Genomic DNA, 24813 nt, shown 5'->3' with positions numbered 1-24813 from the left:
GTGGCTGCCGGGGGGGGGGCACCAAGTGGTGCCTTCCCGAGTTGGTGTCCAGATTTCCAGCTCCCCCCATGGAACAGGGAAAGCAAAAACGCCAGGAATCAGAAGGAAGGAGAAGTTCTCAGGGTGGATTTGGTGGCCGGGGCGTGTCAAGCAGCTGGTACCTGGCCTTCACAAGGATTTGAGATCATTCCACTGCTCCCTGTACTTGGGGTCACCCCACTGCCCCAGGACCTGCCCCATCCCCTCGTGTGACCCCCGTGGGCACTCCAGGGACACGCTTTTGGGAGGGAAACTCCCGTTGTTATTCCCTGAGGCCAGCGGAGTTTGCTGAGCAGGAATTTGCTCCCTCTCGTGGGCTCTGGAGCTGGCAGCTGAGCCATGGCTGAAAGGAATGGGATTCCTTGGAAAACGGGAAGGAAAATGTCCCGTCTGGCCCCTGGGAGGTGCTGGCCCAGCACGGAATAAATGCAAAGACCCCCAGAGAGGCACCCCTGGGTTGCAGCAGCATTTGACAGCCCCAAACTGACTCTGCCTTTTAAAGGGATGGAATTCTGGCTCTCCAGAGCTCTCAGCTCCTTCTCACGTAACACTTTATCGCTTTGTTGTCTCTGGGTCTGCTAATTCCACCTGGATTTATTCCTTCCAGGGAGCTCTAGCTGCCCTTCAACCAACTCCAGGCTCCGTGTAACATGAACATTGCAGTGCTCACTCTCGGAGGGGAAACTATGACATATTCCTCATATTCTCAGGACAAGTACAGCTCCATTTCACACATCCATAAAAATCCAGCAGCTTCGTTACTGCTTTAATTTAAATAAACAGGGAATTTAAACTCGGGGAAACTTCGCTCTGTAGCTCTGGTGAAACCTGAAGCCAAGCAGCTGGGGAACGAGGCATAATAAATAACACAGCACGCAAAAAATTTTAATAATAAAATAAATAAATAAATAAAAAACCTGGGAATTGAATGGAAATTGAATCCCACGGGAAGGGACGGGAGCGGGCAGGGAACCGGCGGCTCGCGGGCCCCCCCTAACGGCGGGCGGGGGTAACGCGCGGTGCCCGTGGCCGAGCCCGCAGGTTCCCGCTGGGCTGCCCCGGTCCCCTCGGTCCCCCCGGTGCCCCCGGGGGTGTCCGCGACCCCCCATCGCTGCCCGGGCCCCCCGAGCCTCTCAGGGCCAGGAACTACAACTCCCGACATGCACCGGGGGCAGCGCGGGGATCCCGCCGCGCGCCGTCCCACAATGCACCGGGGCCGCCGCGCGGTCACCGCGGCGGCGCGGGGCCGGCAACGGACGGTGTTAAACGTCGTTAAACGTCGTTAAACGTCATTAAACGTTATCAAACGTTATTAAATGCTTATTAAAGGTTTGTTAAGCATGTGTTAAGGGCTTATGAAGCGTTGAAGAAAAGCTCAACTACGAGCCCAGGTGTTGGCGGTTCTGCCCCTTCCCTTCCGGGGGCGCCCGCGGCGGCGGAACTACAACTCCCGGCATGCCCCGCGCCCGCCGCAGTTCCGTTTCCGGGAGCGCCGCCGTGTCCCCGGAGGGGCGGCGGGGCCCGGGCGGTGACACCGGCGGGGACACCGCGCTCGGGGCCGCCCGGGGCACGGACAGCGCCTCCGCCTGCGCCCCCGGACCGCCCCGGGGCTCCTTCATGGGCGGGCGGCAGCGCGCCGCGCTGCCCCGGGCCTGGTGAGGCGCCGCCGGCGGCGGGAGCGGCGGCACCGGGGGAGATGTACGTGCAGGAGGAGAAGATCTTCGCGGGGAAGGTGCTGAGGGTCCATGTGTGCACCATGGAGGGCGCGGAGTGGCTGGAGGAGGTGCCCGAGGACACCACGGTGGAGAAGCTCAAGGAGCGGTGCCTGAAGCACGTAAGGAGCGAGGGGGACGGCGGGGCCGGGGGAGAGCCCGGGGAGTCCGGGCTGGGGATGGAAACCGGGGAACGGGGCAATGGGATGGAAATTGAGGGTTGCAGGAAGGGCTGGAGAGTGGAGATCGAAGGGAAAGGCTGGAAATCTGGGACCGAAAGGATGGAAAATCACGGTGGGGAGGAAGGCTTGGAAATTAGGGAGTGAGCGAAAAGGCTGGAAATCAGGGAGCGAAGGGAAGGGCTGGAAATCAGGGACAGGGGAACAGCCTGGAAGTCAGGGACTGAGGGAAGGGTGGGTGGGTCCTGTGTGAAGAAAGCTGATTTGTCCAATGCCCTGTAAATGTCTTTAAAAAGAGGGGAAAAAGAAGAAGTTTAAGTAAACAGATGTTTTCGTGTTGTGTTTTGCTGTGTCTGCCTCCCCCCCCAGGTTATGTGGGATTGTTCCATATGGAAAGAAAACACCCGTTTGGGAGGGTTTTGTGTGTTGGAAAAGGAGGGTTTGGGCGGAAATCCCTTAGTGGCCTTTTGTTGTAGAGTTTGGTGTGTGTTCTGCAGTGGGGTCAGAGATCAGCTCCTGTGTGAGCTGGGGGGGGGGGTGAGTTGGAGTCTGCTGAGCTGGTTCTGATCATTTCCCCTCAGAAATTACAGCCTGGCTTGTTTCTGTGTAAGAACAAAGAGGGAAAGTGGTAACTGTGGAGGAAAAATGGCATGTTCTGTAAAAATCTTAGTGCAGCCTCCCCCTGTGCTGGCACAGGAGCGAATGAGGTGGTTTTTTGGGGTGATTAAAAAGCTCTTCTAATGTTCCCCCTGTGCTCTTGATGGAAGGGGCCAAAGGGTAAATTACTTGTCACTGTGTGGAAGAGAAAAGGTGCCCAAAAGCAGAGGCTGAGCAGGAGAACAGGGTTTCTCCCTGTGCTCTGTCACCCCCATGTTTGTGGTGTTCAGTGTCAAAACCAGGGGTTTCAGAGCCACCAGACTGAGTTTTGAGGCTCTGCCCCGACTGTTTCACTGCCCTGATTGACAAGAGCAGCGTGTGAGGTGGGGACCCATGGCCAGGACTGCCCTGGGCTCAGGGGCCAGCACAGCTCTGGCAGCTGCAGCCCTGGATCCTGAATCCTGCTGCATTTCCTCCTGAGGGACATGAAACTTTGGAGTGGCAAAAGCAGGAACCTCAACTCCCACCTCTGAGAGCACAACTTGCTAATTCACATTCAACAGTGGTTTTTTTTTCATCTTCAAAGTCTTGCAAAGACTTTTTTTTTTTTCCCCACATAAAACACGTGCCATAGAAAATCCCTGTAATATGTCATTGTTTAACTCCCGTTTGAAGGGTTAAGGGTTTGGTTTTCTGGGTGAAATAAGGGTGCCCAGCAGCCCTGGTGGCCTCTGCCTTGGGCCTGCTGGTTGTATCCTTTCAGCTGGAATTCCTGGAAACCACAGGTCCCAGCACACACTGGTTTTCCTGTCTCATAGTTCTTGTGCAAGTGCTTTTGGATTTAGGGATGAGAAGGGTCAGCAGAGGAGGGGGGGATTCTGCCCCTCTGCTCTGCTCAGGTGAGACCCCACCTGCAGTGCTGGGTCCAGCTCTGGGGTCTCAGAATGGGAAGGACACAGAGGAGGCCACCAGGGTGATCAGAGGGCTGGAGCAGCTCTGCTGTGAGGAAAGGCTGGGAAAATTGGGATTGTTCAGCCTGGAGAAGAGAAGCTTTGGGGTGACCTAATTGTGACCTTCCAGGACCTGAAGGAGCTACAGGAAAGATGGAGAGAGACTACTGACAAGGGCCAGGACAAGGGGGAATGGCTTCAAACTGACAGAGAGTGGTGTTAGATGGGAAGTTAGGAAAGAATTCCTCCCTGGGAGGGTGGGGAGGCCCTGGCACAGGTTGCCCAGAGAAGCTGTGGCTGCTCCATCCCTGGAAGTGTCCAAGGCCAGGTTGGACAGGGCTTGGAGCAACCTGGGCTAGTGGAAGGTGTCCCTGCCCATGGCAGGGGGTGGGATTGTTAATTTTGGAGGTCCTTCCCACCCAAACCATTCTGGGATTCCAGGATCCCAAGGGAAGATGGGGCTGCCCCACTGAGAGCTGTGGGTTCAGAGCCCCCCACGCTCCCCTTTGTCCCTCTCCAGCTGAGAGGTTCAAGCAGAATGGAGCAAACACTGCCAAAACAGGGTGGGGTGAGGCTGACCTGCACATGTGCAGAGCTGAGAGGCCTTTAATTATCAGGAAGCTTAATGAATAGATGCTTCCCTTACCGTGCAGGTCGGGGCAGAAGACAATTGATAACTCGGTGTGATATTTGATTTCATTCTCTCTGCTGCTTTGTGCTCCTGGGCTGGATTTGCATAACCATTATGGATAATGGATAGTTGTATGGAGGGGGAAAATAGACATGCAAAAATCATGACTCCTGATCATGGCTATGTTGCACTGATTCTTGATAGCACCCCGAGATAATTTATGCAGCCACTTCTTGTGAGATGCTGATGATTATGTTCCCTGAAGTCTTTGGAATCATTCTTTCAGGGAGCAGAGGGAGATATTTGGTTTGAACCAGGAAAGGGGCCACTTTTCCCTCCATAACATTCCAGTGCTTGCTGATCTCTGAAGAGCCACTCTCGATGTCTTTATTTCCCCTAAATTTTATGTGTTGGGGGTTTTTTTGTTAGCTGAAGGAAAAAAAACAAACCCTCCCACTAGTTTTCTCTCTCACCTGTAACACCATAATTGTGTTTGTTAAACAGATGGTTTTAGCCACCCAAGTTTAGCAGCAGGGAGTGTCAGTGCTATTTTCAAATGTTTCTGTTATTAAAAGCAAACAAGCAAACAAACAAACAAAGCTTTTCCTTATTTAGAAACAAACAAAGCCCTGTGGTTTCTCAGGATTCCAAAGCTTTGCAAACAGTGTTTGGCATCACCAGGGCTTGTGATTCCAGCAGTTGCTCAGGCACCTGTAACAAAGGTTTCTCACCTGCCTGGCTGTGAACTCCAGAATTAAAAGGGACTGGTGAGAGCTTGGAGAGGCACTGCCTGTTCTGCTGGCTTTTCTAATTCCAGGGCATGTTAAAGTGTGAAGATAAGCCAAGTGTTTCACTCAGCAGCCTCTTTGATATATGGAGTGCCCAAATACGCCTTATTATTCTCTGCAGTTGTTAATAAAGTGGTTGGAGGGACAGGGAATAAGAATTACTGTCCAGAGAACTCTGATTTTTTTCACTTAAACTTTTACCTTATTAGTTTTATGACTAGTTATTGCCCACATTTATTCTGTTAGCAGTATAATATTCTGATTGCCCACACGCAGTCCTGGGGGAAAATGGGTATTAGGTCTGTGTGTCCCACCCCAAACACACCTCCCAGCTCCCCTTTTCCAGTTCTTCCTTTTGGGCTCTACTCTCAGGATGTGGGACAAGGAGCTTGTTTGGAGAGGAGATGTTCCACTGATGTCCTCTTGGGCATTTTGGGAACTTTATCAGATCCATTACAGGAGGTTCTCCCAGCTGTTAATGTGTTCTTTGGCCTTGGTTCAGCAGTTAATTCCTAAGAAGCTCCTGTTAGACAAAGCAGGACTCAGACATTCCCCCTCAATCTCAGTGAGGGATCAGAACTGGACTCAAATTCAGGTGAGGAACTGGGATCTGTTGAAAACAAGTGTGTTTTGTTTGGAAAAAGAGCAGGGAGCTGAGTTTTCCATCAGCTGCAGTCAGCACAAAAGGTGGTGATGGACTGAAAAGGTTCCTTTGAAGGAGGGTGGTGATGGACAGGACTAAATTCTCCATCAAAATAAGGGCTGGTTTCAGTGGGATTTCTGGGAATGGCTCTGTCACACGAAGGCTGAACATGTTCTTCAGCAAACACGGGGAAAGAGGCTTGGTAGGAACATTTAGAAGTGTCATTAAAAGCTGTTTGCAGTGAGCAGAGCAGGTGAGGTCAGTGTTGAGTGTCCTGGCTTGTGGTGAGAACAGAGCAGCAATTTCATGGGTTTGGTAGGTTGTTATTTTTAATTTTGCCTTTCTGGAATTGCAACCACTTTGCTTTCTTTTTTCCACTCCAACAACTTAGAAGCCTCTAGGTGCACTGATGTAATAATGTTCCTGAAATCTCTCACTGTGGGTCTGGAGCAGGAGGCAGCTCCAGGCCTGTGTGTGCACTCCTTTTTCAGGATTTGAACTTGATGTCTTGGTGAATTATTGACATACAATTTAGAATTGCAATAAGGAATTGGGCACAGCGTTCATCTATGAGAAAGACCTGTGGTGTGCTGATTATCTGTGGCTGGGGAGAAGAGCTGTGAATATAATTTGTGTTCAGCCCTTCCAGCAGGAACCCAGGTTAGGGCTCCAGCAGCCAAATATGAATTCAACTGGAAACAAGTGCAAAACCTGCCCAGTTTAGGGTCAGATAAACCCAAATCACTGCTGGCAGTGCCCTGTTTACTCTGGCAGTGTGTGTAAATAACAATTATTAGATGGAGCAGGGAGTTCCTCCTATTTTCACACCACAAATGAGAACACCCTGCATCATTACAACCTTCCCTTGTGTAAAACACTGGCTGCCCTTTGTAGATCTGCATTCTTAGTTTGTGATACTAATTGCTGCTCACTAAGAGTGAGAGACCTTGGTGATCTGTTGCAGAATTAACTAAGCTGTGGGCCCTGGAACATCCTTGCTTTGCTCCCAATGTCCAAGGCCTGAGTATAGGACCAAGCACTTGGAGTGAAGTGTGATAGAGATGTTCTCTAGTGGAAAAAGTCTAAATCCACTCACAAAGGCACAAATCAAACCTCAAGTTCTTTAATAAAACACATTCTGTGCACTGGCCTCTGGCTTAAGCTATTGAGAAGCCAGGAAATGATGCACAGTTTGTATGTGGGGAATCTGGAGTGCCCAGTGATTCATGCAGGAGCCTTGTTTTTGTCTTCTGATCTCCAGTATTTGTTGTCTTCTGCAGTGTGTCCCTGGGAGCTTGGAGGATCCCAAAACTGTGACACATCACAAGCTGATCCATGCTACTTCTGAGAAGGTGCTGACAGACACAAAAACAGTGTTGGAGGAAAATATTCAAGACAGAGGTAAGATTGTCTGGGTTTAAATTCCGTCAGTCTGGAAGCAGCAGGTTGTGTCTCATTTGGCAAGTTCCAAGCAGTAGCATTTTTAATATCTGCTCTCTGCTTTGACATAGGAAGCTAACTAAGGTGACAAAAAAACTAAGAGGGGAAAAAAGACTTTTTTATCCCCACAGAGAAAGCACCTGGAGCAATTTCCTTTTCTTCATTCCTGTTTTTAAGAGTTGAAAAGGAATTAACAGCGGTCATTCAGTCAATGAGTTAAACGGATTCTTTTATCTCCTTTTAAAGTAATTTTTTAAACCTCCAGGGCAGCATTTACCCTTCAAAGCTCTTCAAGGATAGTTCTATGGCTTCAAGAACCACATTGGGGGGTTTCTTGAGGGTGTCCAGGTGAAGCAGGAGGGTGGTTGCTGAGGTCTGAGTGAAGTTTAGACTTCATTGTCCTCTGCAAACAGATCAAAATCCATTGCACTGTGGTCTCACTGTCCACAGTAGAATTTTTGGGGTGTGTATTTGCTCCTGAGCTTTAAATGTGAAACAAAGACCTAAATAAGAGAGCTGGAGTCAGCTTTGAGTGGACAGCTTAAGGTAATGGCCCCTTTTTGAGCCAGGGCAGTGTCAGAAAGTGAGAGAAGCAGGACTGAAATATTGTGTGAACCAGAAACTCTGCAGGAGTAGAGTCCCTGCTTCTTCCTGGGAACTGCTACCATGGTTTCCCTTCCAAGGCAGTGTCACCTGTCACTGACAGGAGCTGGGAAGTGCCATCCTGGGCAAAGGCAAGGGACAGTTCCTGCTGGGGGGGGGTGTTCTTTCCAGGCTCCTGCAGAGTGTTGGGTTGCAGTTTGCACAGCCAGGCAGCACGAGCTGTGTATCCCAGCAAGCTGTCAGGTGACTGACTGCCTCTCCACTCCTTTTCCCTCTGCTGTGTGTGCTCTACCTTCCCTCTCCTGCCTGGCAGGGACAGGGATTCCAGTGACAGCTGAGTGCCCCGGGCTGCCTGTGCAGGGCTCCTGTCACGTCTGACCAGCTGCACAGAGGAGGGTTCACAGCCTTCACCAGCTGCTGCTCTTGGCTGCTCTGTGCTGGGCCAGACAGAGAAGCTTGTCCTGCAAAGCATGTTTTGTTTGCTTTGTACCTGCCCAGTGCAGTGGACTAAAACCTGCCTGTCAGCCAGGCCTGGCTGAAGGGCTCAGGGGCTGCACAGGTCTGGGCTCTGAGCAGTGGCTGCATCTCCTCCCTCAGAATGTCTGTGGCAGTAACTGAGTTGCTACAAAGCATCACATGATCTCTACTAAAAGGCTGCCTTCAAAGGGAGAATATCAGTCTTAAAAGCCTGAAGAGAGCTGGTGCCAGGTGATGTGAGGCTGAAGACTTGTTTGCCCAGGTGGGCTGCCAGGGGTGCTCCCCTGCTGCAGGCTGTGAACCACTCCTGCCATCCACACACCAGTGTGAGCTTCAGCCTGGTGCTGGAAGTTCTTGGAGCTGAGGGCTTGGCCCCAGCTTAGACCAAAAACCATCTGTGCCTGTCTCTGCTGCTTCCTTCTCAGTGCAAGCACTGACAGTGCTGATTCTTTTCTTATTATCACGAGCTGTACTAATTATGTAGAAGACATCTGGAACCTGTAATACCCTCTCTTTAAGGGTGGTGTGTGAGGAGAAGAGACCAGTTACACAAAGTGTAATTAATCCTGGACCCAGTTTTGAATTCTCTGTGCACCAAGGAATCGTGTGAAACCATCCAGGTCATAAAGGGTGAGAAAAGTCTGATGCTACAGTGAGATTGATACAAAATTCGTTTCCAGGAACAATTGAATTTGTGAAATATCTCACAGGAACTGTCCTCACATCCTTTCTAATGTACTGCAGTGTCATTCTCTTTGTAGATGTGCTGCTTTTGATCAAGAAACGTGCACCACCTCCACTCCCCAAAATGGCAGATGTGTCTGCAGAGGAGAAGGTGAGTTCAAAACACTTCTCAGCTTGGCAGTTTTGGTTAACTGCTTTAGGGATGGTATTTGGAAGGGTTACTGTGCTGTACTCTGCTTTCAGAGGTAAATGCTGCTATCAAATTCTAGGAAAATTACTTCATGTTTCTTCCAAGCTTAGAGAAAGCTGATTTTACATTTTTAACTGTCATTCTGAGAACATTTGCCTTAAAATAAGACATGCAGTTGCACTCTGTGGAAGCGGCATAGATTTGATCTTTGAAAAAATATCTAATGACTTTATAAATATAGTTCAGCAAGTGCCTTGCTTTGGTGGAAAACCCAAAGAAATGTGGTGACTTGCTGTCTCCTGCCTTTAGCCACCCTCTAACCAGGTCTCTAGAGCTGAGGTGTTGACCCCTTACTGGTTTATTCCATTTTATTGGTGTGTAATTGTTCCTGAGGGTCAGTGATGCCCAGGATGCTGTTTGTGCACTGGTGTTACTGCAGTTCATGTAAATCACATAAACACTTCAAGCAGTGCTTTGTGCTTGAAATGATGAATTCCTGGGTGTCTCTTCTTCATCCTTGCACAGCTTTGTTTCTTCTGGGGTGTCTGTGCATCCCTTCCTGCAGGGATTGTGTCTGTCTCTCTCCTCAGTACGGTCGTGCTGTGCAGAATGTCACTGTAAGAGCAGAAGTTATAAGACTTGGGAATATTTATAGTCTGGACCCTGCTATGTTTTGTGCTGGATCAGGAGCATGTGCTGCAGATTCCCTGCATGATCCTGGCAGGCAGTGCAGCTCCCCCAGGGATAAGCAGTGAAGTGTTTCCTGTGCCCAGCGCTGGTGCAGCTCTTGATGAGCTGAGCTGTGAGCAGGCCCTGGGGAGCAGAATATGGTCCTGGGCACTGAGACCTCTGTGATACATCTCCCTCTTTATGCTGGAATTTCCCTGCCTGTTCAGATAACAGCAATAGTTGTGAGGACTGAAAGTGGGGCAGCCAACAGGCCCAGTTTAGCTCTGTCACCGCAGAGTGACACCGGTGCTGTTTGCCCGTGGTATTGAAGTTACAGGGCACTGCTTGATGCCTTGGTGGAGAGTCTGAAACTGCTGTGTTCTCTGGTCTGTGGATAATGGGTTATGAAACCTGCTCCTGTTCCTTTCCCTGCAGAGGAAGCAGGAGCAGAAGGCTCCTGACAAGGATGCCATTCTCAAAGCCACTGCCAACCTGCCCTCCCGCAGCGCCGACCGCACCGTGGCCCATCACAGCATGAGGGATGTAAGTACTGCATTTACCTCCCACTCTGACACCCCAACAGCCTTTCAGACTGTGCAACCTTTCCTTTGACACCTTTTACCTTTCTCCTTTCTGTATAAGAAAAATTCAGATGTATACAATGTATATTGAAATAAATAACTTAAAAGTTTAGACACAGCTTATGCTATTTAGTGATAAAAAAACACTGATTCTAAATAATCATAGAATGATTTTTTGATCTTCATATTTTGATTTTAGGATTTTATTGGTATTTTATGATTTGAAATGTTTTATTCATGGAAAAGCCTCAGAACATATTCAAGGTCTGGCAAACATTAAGTTAGAGGGGTTTATTTCTTCAGGCTTAAATAGTTCAGGTGTTTGCAGTGGGGTTTTTTCTCTTCCTTGACCCATGGGGTAGAAATAAAAGGACCTTTCTGCCCAGGAGGTAGCACTTCCCAGGAAAGGCTTTTTGAGAGACTAAACAATGAAAATAAAGCCCTACTAAAGCACCTTTCTGAGCAGAGGGCCAGGCTGCTGCTGTGCTGTAACAATAGATACATTAAGGTTCAGTGATGTCTTGTCACATCCTGTCTAAATGTTTTGACAGTTTCCTTTCTTGCAGTTCCAGACAGAGCTCCGGAAGATCTTGGTGTCTCTCATAGAAGTTGCACAGAAATTGTTAGCACTGAACCCAGATGCAGTTGAACTATTTAAGAAGGCAAATGGTATGAACATATCTTTGTAGTTCAGTCCTGGGAATTTGTTTGCTTCCAGGGCACAGGAGTGGGCTTAGAGGGAAGTTCAGACCCTGATGTGGCAGCAAAGCTGCTACAAACTCTGTGGCAAAAGTTTCACCTTATAGATTGTACAAAACTTGTGGATTTATAATGTCCCTTTGGGGTGGATGAGAAGTTCCATTTAAAAATGATCAGCAGGGATGGTAAAGAATAGTTGAAAACACACAAAGAGGTAGTAAAATGAGGAGAAACTGTGGCTCTTGATTCAGCTGGTGGGGAATGCTCATCCTTGAGAGCTGCTACAACAAGATCCAACTTAATTTCTAGAGAAATGATTAATGGATCTTCAGTGAATCTCAGATATTTAATTATGTGGAAATCCCCTGGTCATGTGTGAGTTAACTGCCTTTTGTTTGAGATCTTGAACACATCTGGACAAAGTCTTTGTCCTGGAAGAATCTCTCTGAGCCAGACCGAGCTGAGAGCAGCAAATTAAACGATGAGGTGGCAAACTGGGGGCAGGAACAAAAGAAGAGATGGAAGAGAGAATGGGGCTTGAACTTCACACATGCCATTGCATTGACACAGGGGTTTGTTTGAGCTTGCAGTCAATTTGAACATTGTTCTGTTTGTGTGTGTGTAGCCATGCTGGATGAGGATGAGGAGGACAGAGTGGATGAAATAGCTCTGAGGCAGCTCACAGAGATGGGCTTCCCAGAGAGCAGAGCTGTCAAGGCCCTCCGGTTAAATCAGTAAGTAAATCACTGCATATGCTTGGGAAAAAAAAAAAAATCTGCATTTTTCCTGAAGTTTCCTTATGTGGGTCACCTAAATTTAGGTTGGGAAGAGCATTAACTCAGGGAACAGTGCTGCCTCAGGCAGAGTGCAGGTGGCACAGGGAAGGGAAAGCAGGGCTGGATTGCCCCTGGAAGGTCTGTGGGTCAACAAGGCTGTTTCCAGGTATTAAATCCCATTTTCTTCTGCTTTAGAAGTCAGATTTCACAGAGGAAAAAGCCACCTTGGTCCATCCACGTTGATCTTTCAGCTGTAGAAATATGCTTTGTGCTGGTCTTTAGAAAAATTCCAAGAATGTTGTGAAGACCAGAGAGCAACTGCAGGAAAATAGGAGGGAATACAGTACTTCTCATGCCCTAAGAACAATGAGCTGTACTGCCTTGTTCCTGAGAGGGGTTTGTTAGGCCATTCTTGAAAAATCTTAATGAGAGAGAGTCCACAACACATTCCAGTTGCTCTTTTCCAATGTCTCAGAAGAGTTTCTCCCTGCTGTCCTCCAGCTTTCAGGTTATAACTGAAAAGCCAAACAGGCAAAGCTTTGCCCTTTCATGAACATGGAATAATTCCTGGTACATGTTCACCTGCCCTTGCTTTTTCCTTCATATCCATTGGGAAAAAGATGTATTTGGGAGCTCTGAGGATCCTCAGCTCAAGCAGTTGCACTGCCCAGCAAGTGACTGTGTCACTGAGGGCTCACAGATCTCTCCTGAAGTCACAGTGGAGGGATTTCCAAGTGGGGCATTTCCAAGTGCAGTTGTCCCTGTTGAATTTTGCTCTGGCTCAAGGCACATTTTTCATATATAATGTTTTTCACCCTTTTTTCTCTTGTTAATGGCATTCCTTGGTCACTGGATGGTCTGAGGGAGATCTCCTCAAGCACCAAAGTTTTTGCCATCTGAGATGTGTTTCCATGTGAATTTGGAACATGCTTTGCTGGCAGTTTTGTCGACAGTTGCAAACAGTCAGTGTTTGCCTGCTGTGCAACAAAGCAGATGATGAGGAGAGTAGGGTGACTCCCTCAGAACTACCTGTTAAACTCTGGGTTGCAGCTGTCCAAGCTGAACGTGGTTCCTCTGTTTTCCTGGCTCCAGAGAAGATTGTGGTGCCCTGAGTGCACAGAGAATTGATGTGCTCCGAGATTGGCTCCAGCACTTTATTTGTGACTTTTCAGGTACTAATTAACCTGCAAGTCAATATCCCAGGGGGATAAGAGCAAAGGCAGAGGTGTGTGGAGCCCTGCTGTACCTCTGGGGAGTTCCTCATCCCAGTGTTCCCCTTTGTTTCCCAGCATGTCGGTGACCCAGGCCATGGAGTGGTTGATAGAACACGCAGATGACCCTTCAGTGGATGCTCCCCTGCCAGGTCAGACTCCTGCAGAAGCCACAGCTGAAGCTGCTGCCTCCTCTACTGAGGCAGCTGCGGGTCCCAGCTCGGAAGAGGGAGGGGAAGAGGCCAAGGATGAGCTGACGGAAATATTCAAGAAGATCCGGAGGAAAAGAGAGTTTCGTCCGGACCCGCGGGTACGTGCTGTGTGTCCATCAGGAATGGAAGGCACTGTAGGCACCAAGGAATCCTTATAAATCTTTAGCAAATAACTTAAATGGGACATCTGGGTACATGTGTGTTGTGCTGGCTTGGCAGGATTTCAGTGGAGGTCTTTATAGAGCGTTTAAATTTAGGAATACTTCCAGTCGTGGAATATTCTGAGTTGGAAGGATGTTACCTCGGGAATGCAGGATCTAAATGAAAGACACTGTTACTTCTGCACCTGAAAACTGAGAGGAATGAAGTGAGAGCCCTGGCACTGCCTTTTTGGCTGCTGTGTAGGAAGGAAGGGTGGCAGGACAGGAGGAGGTCCTTTGGCTGTAGAAAAGGCCAGGCTGGATGGGGCTCTGAGCAACCTGGACTAGTGGAAAGTGTCCCTGCCCATGGCAGAGAGCTGGAACTAAATGACCTCTCTAAGATCCCTTCCAACCCAAACCATCCTGGGATTCTATGAAAAGGGCAGAAAGGTGTGATTGTATTTAGGGAGCAAGGAGAGGTATCACCAGCAGATTGGAGTCTTGCCCTTTTTTCAGAACACAGGTTTGGCTGCAGTGAGAAAGTGTTGTTCTCACACTGGGAGCTCACCAGGAGGGGCTCTTTGACATCTGGCACCTGAGATTTGGGTTAAAAGCTGCAAATGCATTTGATGACCTGGGTGCAATTTCTCAGCATTCTTATCTAAATACATCACACTCACTAACAACAGAATAAATCCAGGAGTGAAATTAAATGGGGTGAATAGAACCACAAATGCACATAAACCTTGACCATTCAGATGTGAACAAGAGCTTTATGGCAGGAGAGGAGTTCCAAAACAAGGTGTTTGTCCTGTGCCTCTCCTTTCTATCCCAGGTACACTTGCCCTTTGCCTTGCATTCAGCTTTCAGTGTTGAGGACAAGAACTACCTTCACTCTTAAGATTTGGTTTTCTTCCATACTGAAGACACTTTTGAAGTAGGGTATTTGAAAACTTTGTTGATGAAATCACTGAGTGGTCCCCACATGGAAACAATGAGGGGTTTTTACCCCACAAAAACCTCCCACACAGAAGGTGAAAGGTCATGATTGCTCTCATTTCTGCTTTAAATGTTACACTTAATAAACTGTGCAATTCTTCTCCAGGCTGTCATTGCCCTGATGGAGATGGGATTTGATGAGAAGGAAGTGGTGGATGCACTCAGAGTAAACAACAACCAGCAAAACGCAGCCGTGAGTACAACGTTCCCCTTCCCTGCTCCTCTGAAAGTCTCTTCAGTTGCTTCTTTTCCTCATGGAATTGGGTGATGTTTTGCTCTGTCCTAAAGCCAACTGTTCCTGGAGATTCAAGGAGCCTCTTTCAAGTTAGATACACAACTACAATACAGAGGGTTCAAACTTCTCAGAGGAGCTCGGGGTGTGTGAGGTTGGGGCTGATCTGTCCAGCACAGCACACGTGGGCTTTCTAAAAGCTTTTGAGAAACTCCCTCACACGACAGTGTGCAAAAGAGATTGTGCTCTCCTGAGAAAGGAAAAGGTATTCCCTGTAGTTAATAACTGATTAAAGGACAGGAATAAATGATCCAGCAGAGATTCCAGCCATGCAGTTGTGTAAATGACCATTCAGCAGCAATGCTTCCACAGTTTCTGGAATCAAAAAATGTTAAGGTTTTCAAAGATTCATTAGTCCCTCTGCTAGTGGGTGATGTGTTAAGGAAAATTATGTGGACACAGCTGACAGCCAAGGAATCTTTTCCTCCTAAGGATCCAGTGCTGGCTGCTGTTGGAGAGAGGGGATACTGGGCTGGGTGGTACAAGTGAATAGTAAATGGTGTGAAAAGAAATGCACAGCTCAGGCTTTAACTGTGGGAGGAAAAAGTATTTTTAAAATGCCACATTACCAAAACTTTTATGTTGAGACACTTGGGTTCTAATGAAATCTCTTGTGATTTCTTTCAGTGTGAGTGGCTGCTGGGAGACAGAAAACCTTCTCCAGAGGACTTAGATAAGGGCATTGACACCAACAGCCCTCTCTTCCAAGCCATCTTAGAAAACCCAGTGGTACAGTTAGGGCTCACCAACCCTAAAACTCTACTAGGTAAGTCCTGCCTGGGTTCCTGCTGCACATCCATGTATTTACCAGCCAATGGAAGTGGAGCCTGGATGATGACAGCCCCCTTTGGGGGATTGGGGCAGCTCTGGACCCCTTTCCTCCCTTCCAGCCCTGGTGTTTGTTTGCTTCATCCTGCAGCTCAGCTAAACCCAGACCTTGGGGCTGTCCCAGAAATGATCCTAATTCCCCAGGATTACACTTGCTGAACTCAGAACTTTAATAGTTGCTGGCTGCAATGCTTTTGTGGATTTAGGAGACCTTTTATGTGCTCCCTTTGGCCACGAGGGGAAAAATCAGGAATGTCTGTCTCAAGCTCTGATTATTTCCCAGAAAAAACAAGGCTGGGTCCTGCTGTGCAGCTCCCTGTGAGCGAGGCCTGATCACTGAGACAGAAGATAACTTGTGGAAAAGTATCCAAACAAGAAGGCTGAGCTAAGGCTTTGCCTGTCAAAATTGAGATAAAATGTGAAAACACACTTCCCCTCGTTTGGGTTTGAGCTCTGGGGTGAAGTCTGTGTGTTCATGGTCAGAAAGGCTGTGAGCACAACATGTACCCAGCAGAGCCTCCAAGCTGGGAGGAATTGCTCCCTCTGACAACACAGAACAATGACTGGCTCTGTGATGTATATTTAAAGTTTTCCATTTAGTCTTTGTCTTCAAAATTTATTTGAGGCAATGCCTTTAAATAAAGGCTGCATGCACAGCTCAATCAAGAGGGCTCTTGAAAATACTGCTTTAAATGTAATTAGGAGAGTTTGCAAGCCTTTAAATAATTCAAGAGCAGAACCTTCCCACTCCTGATTTCTGAACAAATGGTCTCTTCATTTCCAACCAGGGTTCCACACTGCAGCTCAGAATATAAATAGAAAATGAAGTGCCATTATAGGAGCTTGGATGAACATCAGAGAATATATTCCTAGTGATACATCTGCAAATTGCTTATGTCACAGATTTTAATAATGAGCTTTTACATTTAATGGGTTTCTTACAGAGTATTGCTAAATCTTTGGTTTTAAGCTTTTGAGTCTGTGTAAAAGAATATAGTTCAAGTGGTGAAAGGTGAGATGTGTGTTTTATTTTGGGCTTTTCTGAAGGCAGTGCTGTATGACCTTGAGCAAGGTATTAATGATGAGCCTTTCAGAGGTGCTGGGCACTTCCAGCTCCCACTAATGGCAGTTGAGTTCTGTGCACTGACACTCCTGGGAAAACTAACACTGACCTTGGTGCCAGACTCAACACTGACATTTTGGGGACTGTGCAGCTGCTTTTTTTGTCCTGTTCTGTAATGACTGGCTCCAAATGTCCAAGAGTCCAGCTCAGTGTCTATCAAAAGGCTTAGAAATCATTGCCTGGCCTGTTTTCCTGCCAGATTTGCAGCTTGGCTCTTGCAGTGGCTGCCTGGTTCCTTCAACATGAGGAGTAGGGTGAAAGCTGGAAAATAATAAACCAGCAAACAAAGCAAGCAGCCAACAAAGCTGATTGTAAAGACAGAAAGAAAAAATGCTCTTAAAAAAATAAAGGTGATCTTTTTGTGCACACCCAGCCTTTCCCCTCCTGTATCTGGCTGCCTCCTTGACATCCTCTACTCTCCAGACATCAGGAAGGAGGGATAAGATGCTGCTTCCCTTGTGGCTCCAGGGCCTCTGGAAAAGCTGGAACTCTCAGATTTGGGGGCTTAAGGGGCTACACTTGTGCTGGCTCTGTGTAGCCTTTGGCATTTCTGCTTTTGCTGGCTTAGTTTCCTCTCCAGAGGAGCCTCAGGGCAGCTCAGGGAACAGGTGATGGTGCTTTCCATGAACTGTCTCGGTTAAGTACCAGGGAAAAAAAGGGATACTGGTGCAAGAAATCCAGGCTGGGATGTGGAAAAATGCTTGGTAAGAGGAGTGGAGCTGCAGGAGAGTGTTCTATAGGAGTGCTGGCAGCAGATGGGCCTTCACAAATGGATGGATTGCATGGCATGTTCCTGCAGACAAATGCCTGGGGACATTTGTTAAGGCTTTAGCTCTTCAACCTCACGGCCCTGAGGTTTTGTGGGATGGACTGTAATCCAGGCTGAGCATTTAATCACTGTCTGCAGTGAATTTAATGCTGAGAAATGAGGAAAGCACAACCTGGAGCATCATCCCAGACTGTGGAGTCTTTGGAGCACAGGTGGTACAAGGTGCATTCTCACCATTTCCTGGTCGTGTTTGCCCACTGCCTTTGAGCTGTAACCATTTCTAACTGTCCTGAAACATCCCAAACGCTGAAACTTTGCCAGGACTAACTGTTGCAATTCCCATCTCTTGGCAGCCTTTGAGGATATGCTTGAAAACCCCTTGAACAGCACCCAGTGGATGAACGACCCCGAAACCGGGCCCGTGATGTTACAGATCTCCCGGATCTTCCAGACGCTGAATCGCACATAGAGGGGGGTCCCAGTGCACTGTGCCACTTCCTCCTGCCCCTCACTCCAGGGAATTTTGGGGAGGGGGCAGCTGGAAGGGGAAGGGAGGTGAGGGGGGAGATCCTGAGATGGGTCCCTCCCACGAGAGCTTTTGTAGTTACGGCCAACTGGAGTGAGTTGCCTTGTGGATTTTAGTGTTAGTGGAAGAGGTTTGAAGACTTGTTTTTGTTTTCAGGTATTAGGTTTAAAATAAAGTATATCAGAAACACAAACAAACAAAAAAAAAACACAAATAGGAAAAGGTTTTGTGCAAAAACACTTCAGAATCTGATTGTTGGAAAGAAACACGATCCTGCTTGTTAAAAAGGCCTGTGACAGTAGTTTTCTAGCCAGCTTTGCTAGGACCTGGCTAGTGTTTACAAAAGGTCACTGACCACTGGCATAGGATATTAATCATCTCCATGCAGTATTAATTTATGGCTTGATCAAATTGCAAAACTGCTTTTTAAAAAAAAAAAAAAAAAAAAGATCGATTTTAGGAAATGTTTTTTTTAAAAAGCCCAAAATATTGGGAGAGCAAGCACATTTCTATCCAAACTTGTTTAATTTAAAACAGAATCATTCAGAGGTGGAATTCTAAATAAATAGCATTACTTTTTCCTATTTATTTGCTGCATGAGTGTTGTTGCAGTCCCACAGGGGTTGTACTTGCAGGAGGTTCTCTGTCAGGTACCACAAAGGTGCAGCTTCTCTCTTGCCACAGAATTCACCACACCAAGACTTGAATTCCCACGTGGCTGCAGTTCCTGAGCTCATATCCCTCTTCCATATCCCATTGCAAGGAGGGATGTGTTCACACAGTGGGGTTTTTTTTCTCCATTTTTATGTGCACAGTTTTGGAAAGGGACTTCTGTGGGGTTTTTATTCTGTTTACAAAGAAGCAGCTGATTTGCATGGGGGGGGGGGGTGTTGATCTGTAAAGCAGCAGAACCACGTAGGTTTTTATCTTGTTTAAGGCATTTAAAGCACGCTTGAAATTGTTATCTTTGAGTTAGAAGTGGGGTTTCTTTATGCTTATTTTTACCATGGCCATACCAAGAATGTCAGGCTGGGTCTTTCCTGTTTTGCCAGGAGACTGACTTGAGGTTTGAGACAGGAATTCTGAGCTTTTAAGAGCAGAATTGTGAATACCCACAACTGGGGTTTTACAACTGGGCTCTGCAGGTGTCACTTTTTAACAGTCTGCTAAAAAAATGGGGTTTATTTCCAACTTAATGAAATATAGATGGTATCTGCCATCATCCCTGCCACGTCCTGTGCTTCACAGCCCCTTAGGAAAGGCAGGATAGGCAAGTCTTGCCTCTCCAAACTGCAGAGTAACCAGGAGGAGACCCTGTGCTTAACCAGCCCAGAGGTGTCCTGTCAATCCTGAGCAAAGTCACCTCTGGAAGTGTGGGAAGGTTTTTCTGTGCAGTTGGGATTTGGTTGGGTTTGATTTTTTTTATTTTTTTTTTAACAAAAACTCAACAAGATGCAACCTGAAACCCTACAACAAGTTTTGGCCTGAGCTTGGCATGTGCTCTGTGCTGTTCTGCAGTTGAGGCACTGGAGTTGCCAATTTCTCATCATTAATATGAAGGGTGGGGAAATCAAAACAGCCTGAGATTTTATCTTGACTTACTATCCCAGGATTTATTATTGTTTTGTTTTGGTTTTTTTTGCAATTTGTAATTCCTTCTGAAGCTTTACAGTTGATGACTGCTGAAATATTTGCTTCTGCACTTAGAAATTCCAAGCTTTATAGAGATGCTTCTTCTGTTCAAATTGGACAGTAAAACCATTTTTGTGGGCTCTTGCTAAGAATAGACTGACAACGTGACATTAAATTATAACCTTCTCCTGTAACTCAAGCCAGGAACCAGATCCTGCACCCCAGTGAGCTCAGCACAGCTACTCACAAGTAGTTGTGACTGAATGTTGTGGTGTTATGAGAGGTTTTGATTATTTTTGTCCATTTTTTGCTTATCCCTGAAGCTTTTTTCTTGTAATAATACCAGAAGACTGTTTTACTTGAAGCTCTTAATGTTAGAGCCACACGTCCTTCTCTACCAATCAGGATTCTGGTTAATATTCCTTTTAATGAGTGTTTTTAGATGGGAAAGTTGGAAAAAACTACCCTGTAGTTTGGTGGGGGAGTGTTTTTGGCTTTTGAGTGGAAAAGGAGAGATTCAGACTTAAGGAACAGTCTTGAGGAATGTAAAGGCTTGGGAAATGCTGGTTTTGATTTCAGCAGCACATGGTTGGACTGTGGAGTTTCCAGGGAGATAAAAAGGATCTGAGCTGCCTCCCTTGGTCAGCCAGGATCCCTCAGTGCCACTGAACTGGTTATAAAGTGTGGGCAAAAAGCTTCAGTAAAACAAATTATTCTTATGTAATAGAAGGTGAGATTGCCCAGGTTCAGCAGCAGCAGTTACAGACTGTAGGGATAAAGGAATGCTGCACCTTTGGAATGCTTGGAGGCTTGAGAATCCATGGTTATTTCTGGATTTGGTTGTTCCAGAGCTCCACACTTGCACAGCTGAGGTGTTGCAGAGTGTGTTCTTGTTTGGGGTGGCTTTAACAGGGCCCTGCTTGGCTCGTGGGAACTTGAGTTTGCAGTGGCCAAAAGCTGAGAGAGAGCAGAATTTAGGGGGTGTGGTGTTTGCAGCAAGGCACAGGAGTTGGTTTAAAACAACCCAAAACTACCTTTGAGGTTAAAGGAACACGTGAGGAATTGCTCAAGACGTCTGTGGGTTGGGGGTGTGAATTAGTCCAGGAGCTGTGTGTCCCCATCACTCCAGGGGGTGGGATTGCTGCTGCTTCACAGACTTGAGTCCGTGGTGCTTGTAAAGGCTTTGATTGGCCCAGTTTTTACAAAACCTGCAAAAAAAAAAGTGAAATATCACCATTCCTGAGTGGGACTGTGTGATCCCCAGGCACAAGGAATGTGTGTGACAAGAGCTTTGCCTGGTGATCAGCTGTCCTGTTCCCTGGTGGGTCTGGTCTGTGAGAGATCCCTAAACCCAGGGGATAGTCTTGTTGAATAAACCAGGTGGTTTTGTGAGGAACTCACAGTGAGGGTTTACAGGCTCAGGTCCTGTCCCTGCATATCTGGTGTTCAAGTTCTAACCAGCAGGGACATGTCACAGTTAAGTTTCTCATGAGATGGTCTAGGGAATATTTGGAGGCCTGTGAGCTGGAGCAGGGAGGAGATGGGGTGGTAGGTGACTAATTGTGTTTCTTGCAGTATTTCCCCACTGACAGAGACAATCTTGTACCTTTTGCTGTGACAGGACTCTTTGCAAGCCAACCAGCTATTTATTGAACTATATCTAACTTATAATTTTGTCATCAGAACACTGATATTTTTAATAGAAATGTACTATATGGAAGTTTGTTCTCAGGGCTTCGTATTTATACTCTTTTTAGGGGGGATGCATTTAAAGGGATGTATTTGGAAAAAAGGCCAGTGGCTACTTCAGCTTGGACCTCGATTGTCCTGACCTGTGAGCCCGAGCTTGTGTAACTCCTGCTAAACCCTAGTCCCTGGTCCAGTCCAAAGAATCTGCCATTCCTTCTCTCCCTGTGAGCAGTGGCATGAGTCTTCCTTTAGGATTGCTGCATCACTCCCTGGCCATGGTCACACAGGATAACCTGGCTGCTTCCCGGCTCGCTGGTCTTTGCTCCATTTCAAGGACGTTTCTGTTCTCCATGCAGCTGGAAAATTGCCTTGCATGGCTCCTAAAGCAGCCAGCAGTACATTCCTCCTCTGAGAAGGTGTGAGGTTCCCTCCTGCACAAGCTCCAAGACCTCCAGCTCGTGGCTTTTCTTGGCTCCTCGCAGCCTCTGTCACAGATGTGACCCAAACCTTGACCCCCCCCCCCCATTTCTTTCCTCACTCTCCTGGAACCAAACTTGTCTTTTGGAGATTGATCTTCATATCCGAGCAACACTTTAGTGGTTATTAAAATCCTTTTTTTTTTTAGTTAGGACTGTTATAATTAATTTTTTTAGGCATTGTGATTCATGGGCCGAGGATCTTTTAATATATTTTGGAAGTTGTTGAAATCAGCATCGCACCAAACGAATGTACAGTGACACTGTCAGCAAATCTCGCCTGTGGAAGGGACACAGAGGTTACCTGTGATCTCTGCTCCGGGGGCAATTTTCCCAAAGTCTTGTGCACAGGATAATGAGTGTTTCATCCAAAGTAACCGCCCTGTTTTTCTACTTTTAATAATAAATAACATTTTTATTAACTCGCAGAATAGCAGCACTTCCAGCTGGTATTTCCATCCGACTGTAATTCCCTGAGCTTTGAGGTTTGGGATACTCCTGTATCCTCCTCTCTGGGACAGTTACTCCTTGGAGGGATTTATGCTGGCTGGTGTAGGGCAGTGGGTGCAACCCCCACCTCCCTGCAGAGGAAATTATGTCCACGTGAATGTGCTTCTCATGGTGGTTGTTCTCACCTCCATCCCGACATCTGGGTGTAGCAAAAGGGGTTTTTTTTCAGGACCTCTTGCCCTAGATTTGAAGATCTTCAATGCAGATCCTGTTTGCAGCATGTGAACTTCAATAAATGTAAATGCATTAAATTCTTACTGAATTTGGGTATAGTTTTATATCGTGCTCTGGGGAGAGGGAGGAAATTGGATCACGTTTTTAGCGAAGCCCCCACAAGCCCAAGTGTCTTTGTTGCAGCAGGTAACAGAGGCCTGGAGAGATTTTTAATTTGCATATTTTTATCATGGCTTAACAAACTGTACACGAATGTGATTTGCTACCCAGCACTTCCCACGAGGCAGCACCAGGAAAATGATATCGCAAGGTACTGACTTCACGTTTCTTTTCATGTCACCTGTGTATCCAATAATTAGGTACCACGTAGGATAACTTTGATCTGGCACTGCCAGCAGTGTGTGGCATGCTCAACTCTTCCTAAGGCGTAACATTACTTTTCTGAAGCTTAACTAGGGCGGATGTCCCTGAGCCTGTGGAATTCAGGATTCATTCTGGCCACGCTCCTGTGGCTCGCTGACCTCTCCCCGAGTGGGAAAACCAGCAGGATTTGCTCCCTCCAGAAACCCTCCAGGCAAAGAAGGCAAGGAATGCTGCTAATTTGTGATCCTTTTAAGCAGTTGCTGTTGTCTGCTGAAATGTATTCCTGGAAATTAGGGAGGTGTTGGCAAAGCCAGACCTGTTCAGGCTGGAATTATCGTGTGTGGAGGTGTCAGACCCACGGCCGGGGCTGGAATGAACCTGCTCACACATACACACCGAGACACTGATGTTATGTGTGTTGTACATTTATAATATATCATAAAAATAAAGTTTTTTGATTTATTACAAGGTGTTCTGAACCATCATTTGCAGGAGCAGCAAAGGTTTGTGGCTCCACGTTGTTGTTCTGCGTTCCTTGTACCTGCAGGTTGCTGGGACTGTTTCTCAAACAGTGGGATATTTGGAGAGCTGGTCAGGAAACTTCCACAGAATTTGTGCAGGAAATCCTGGTTCAGGAGCAGGTTTTGCACCTGGAATTTATTTCTCTGTTTTTCAGGAAAAGTTGCATTTGGGGAGATTCATTGCAAGGGCTTTGTGAACCAAGATCTGGTGATCCCCTGGGATGTTCTGATGCCATTGAAGAGGGATTTATCTTGACAGTTGTTGACTGACAAATTGAAGCCCTTTCTTTCCCAACAAGGGAACCCTCATTAAGGAAAACAGCTCCAGCAAGGAGCAGCTGGTGGGATGCAGCAGCTTGCATGTGATGTAACCAAAATTGCCTTTGGGCTGCTGGAGATCTGGGATTGAGCTGGGAAGAACCTCCAAGCCTTGGCCTTTGTCTGCAGCTGCCTTGGAGGCAACTGATGATGAGTGTAAGTGTGTGAGATTATTTCTCTAAAGGAGACAGGATCTCTGGAGTACATTTGGGGTTTTTTGGGGGTTTGGTTTTTTATTAATCGGCATTCCCCCCCAATATTTAGGGCAGGGAACCCCCCAGCAGCCTGTTTATGTAGCACAGGTTGCATCAACTGCTGAGGAGTTCAGAGTCATCCCATGAGAGGTGGGGGATTAGAGTATGAGACATCCCAACACTGCTTGCTCAGGGCAGGCTGGTAAATGTGGTGGTAAATGCAGGTATTTGTGGTGTCAAGTGGCCCTAACTGAGATTCCCTGTAATGCACAGATCAGCAACAGGACAATTCAAAGGTCCAGCTCTCCACTAATTTAAAATTAAGATAAAAAAAAACCCCTTAAAGCAGCTGGGGGTGTATCATTAGATAATGGTACCTCTGAACCTAAACTGGTACAGCAGGTCTGGGCAGAAACCCACACCTTAAAAATTAAAAAGTGCTGCTGTGTGAGTGACAGGATGGGCTGTAATTGGCGTGGGGTTTGTCAGCTCTCCGTGTGAAGGGTGGTTTCAGCACAGGGAGGTGTCACTGGGGTTCTCCAGCAGGGATAAGGAGCGAGGCTGCAGCTGCTCCAGCCGAGGAACCACCTCCAGTGAGGCCAAAATCCTGCCATGAAGGGCGGGGAAGGTGAGTCCAGGTTGCACTTGGCTGTGAAAATCAACTTGGTGTTGACAGGTGAGACATCCCTGACAACACCAGCAGTGGGGCAAGAGCCATTCCCAGCCCATCCAGGGCAGTTTGCCAAAGAAGTCTGGCTTTCTCCTTCCCTGTGCTCACTCCTTTCCTGTGAATCAATGGTCACAGTCCCACTGCTCCGTAAAGAGGAGCAGAATATTGAACAATTACCCAGCAGCTCCTCCAACCCTCTGCCTGGGCAGGGTTCCAGCAGTTGCCCAGAGAAACTGTGGCTGCCACATCCCTGGAAGTGTTCATGGGAGCAACCTGGTCTGGTGGAAGGTGTCCCTGCCCATGGCAGGGGGTGGAATGAGATGAGCTTTAAGGTCCCTCCCAACCCAAACCATTGTGATTCTGTGGAACAGAAGGAAGCAGGAGATGCTGCCCTTGGGAGTTCCCAGCACACTCAGGCCAGGCTGCCATCCCCTCAGTGACAATCCCATTGTTCCCTCTGTGCTTGATCATGCCTTTTTTTTTAAATAGATTTTGTTCTGAGAGGAAT

At 47.3% G+C, this 24813-nt stretch overlaps 1 protein-coding gene across 2 annotated transcripts; it reads left to right on the top strand.

The window, feature by feature from the left end:
- Window positions 1–1523: 1523 nt before the first annotated feature.
- UBAC1 (UBA domain containing 1) lies at window positions 1524–23064 on the top strand. Of its 2 annotated transcripts, none has more exons than XM_027649945.1 (10): window positions 1524–1873; window positions 6820–6940; window positions 8821–8894; window positions 10038–10145; window positions 10750–10852; window positions 11508–11616; window positions 12948–13179; window positions 14327–14413; window positions 15140–15278; window positions 17586–23064. In XM_027649945.1, exons 1-10 carry the CDS (start codon window positions 1736–1738, stop codon window positions 17699–17701), a joined length of 1227 nt encoding a protein of 408 aa, XP_027505746.1. In that variant the 5' UTR covers window positions 1524–1735; the 3' UTR covers window positions 17702–23064. The 2 variants fall into 2 exon arrangements, with proteins under 2 accessions (XP_027505746.1, XP_027505745.1); XM_027649944.1 differs by having other exon boundaries at window positions 1700–1873; window positions 10735–10852.
- The last annotated feature ends 1749 nt before the right edge of the window (window positions 23065–24813 follow it).

The sequence above is a fragment of the Corapipo altera genome, unplaced genomic scaffold (genome assembly GCF_003945725.1).
Source record: "Corapipo altera isolate COAL_440 unplaced genomic scaffold, ASM394572v1 268, whole genome shotgun sequence".
Lineage (NCBI taxonomy): Eukaryota > Metazoa > Chordata > Aves > Passeriformes > Pipridae > Corapipo > Corapipo altera.
The sequence above is the reverse complement of the archived record's forward strand: the minus strand, read 5'-3'. Positions and strand labels throughout refer to the sequence as shown.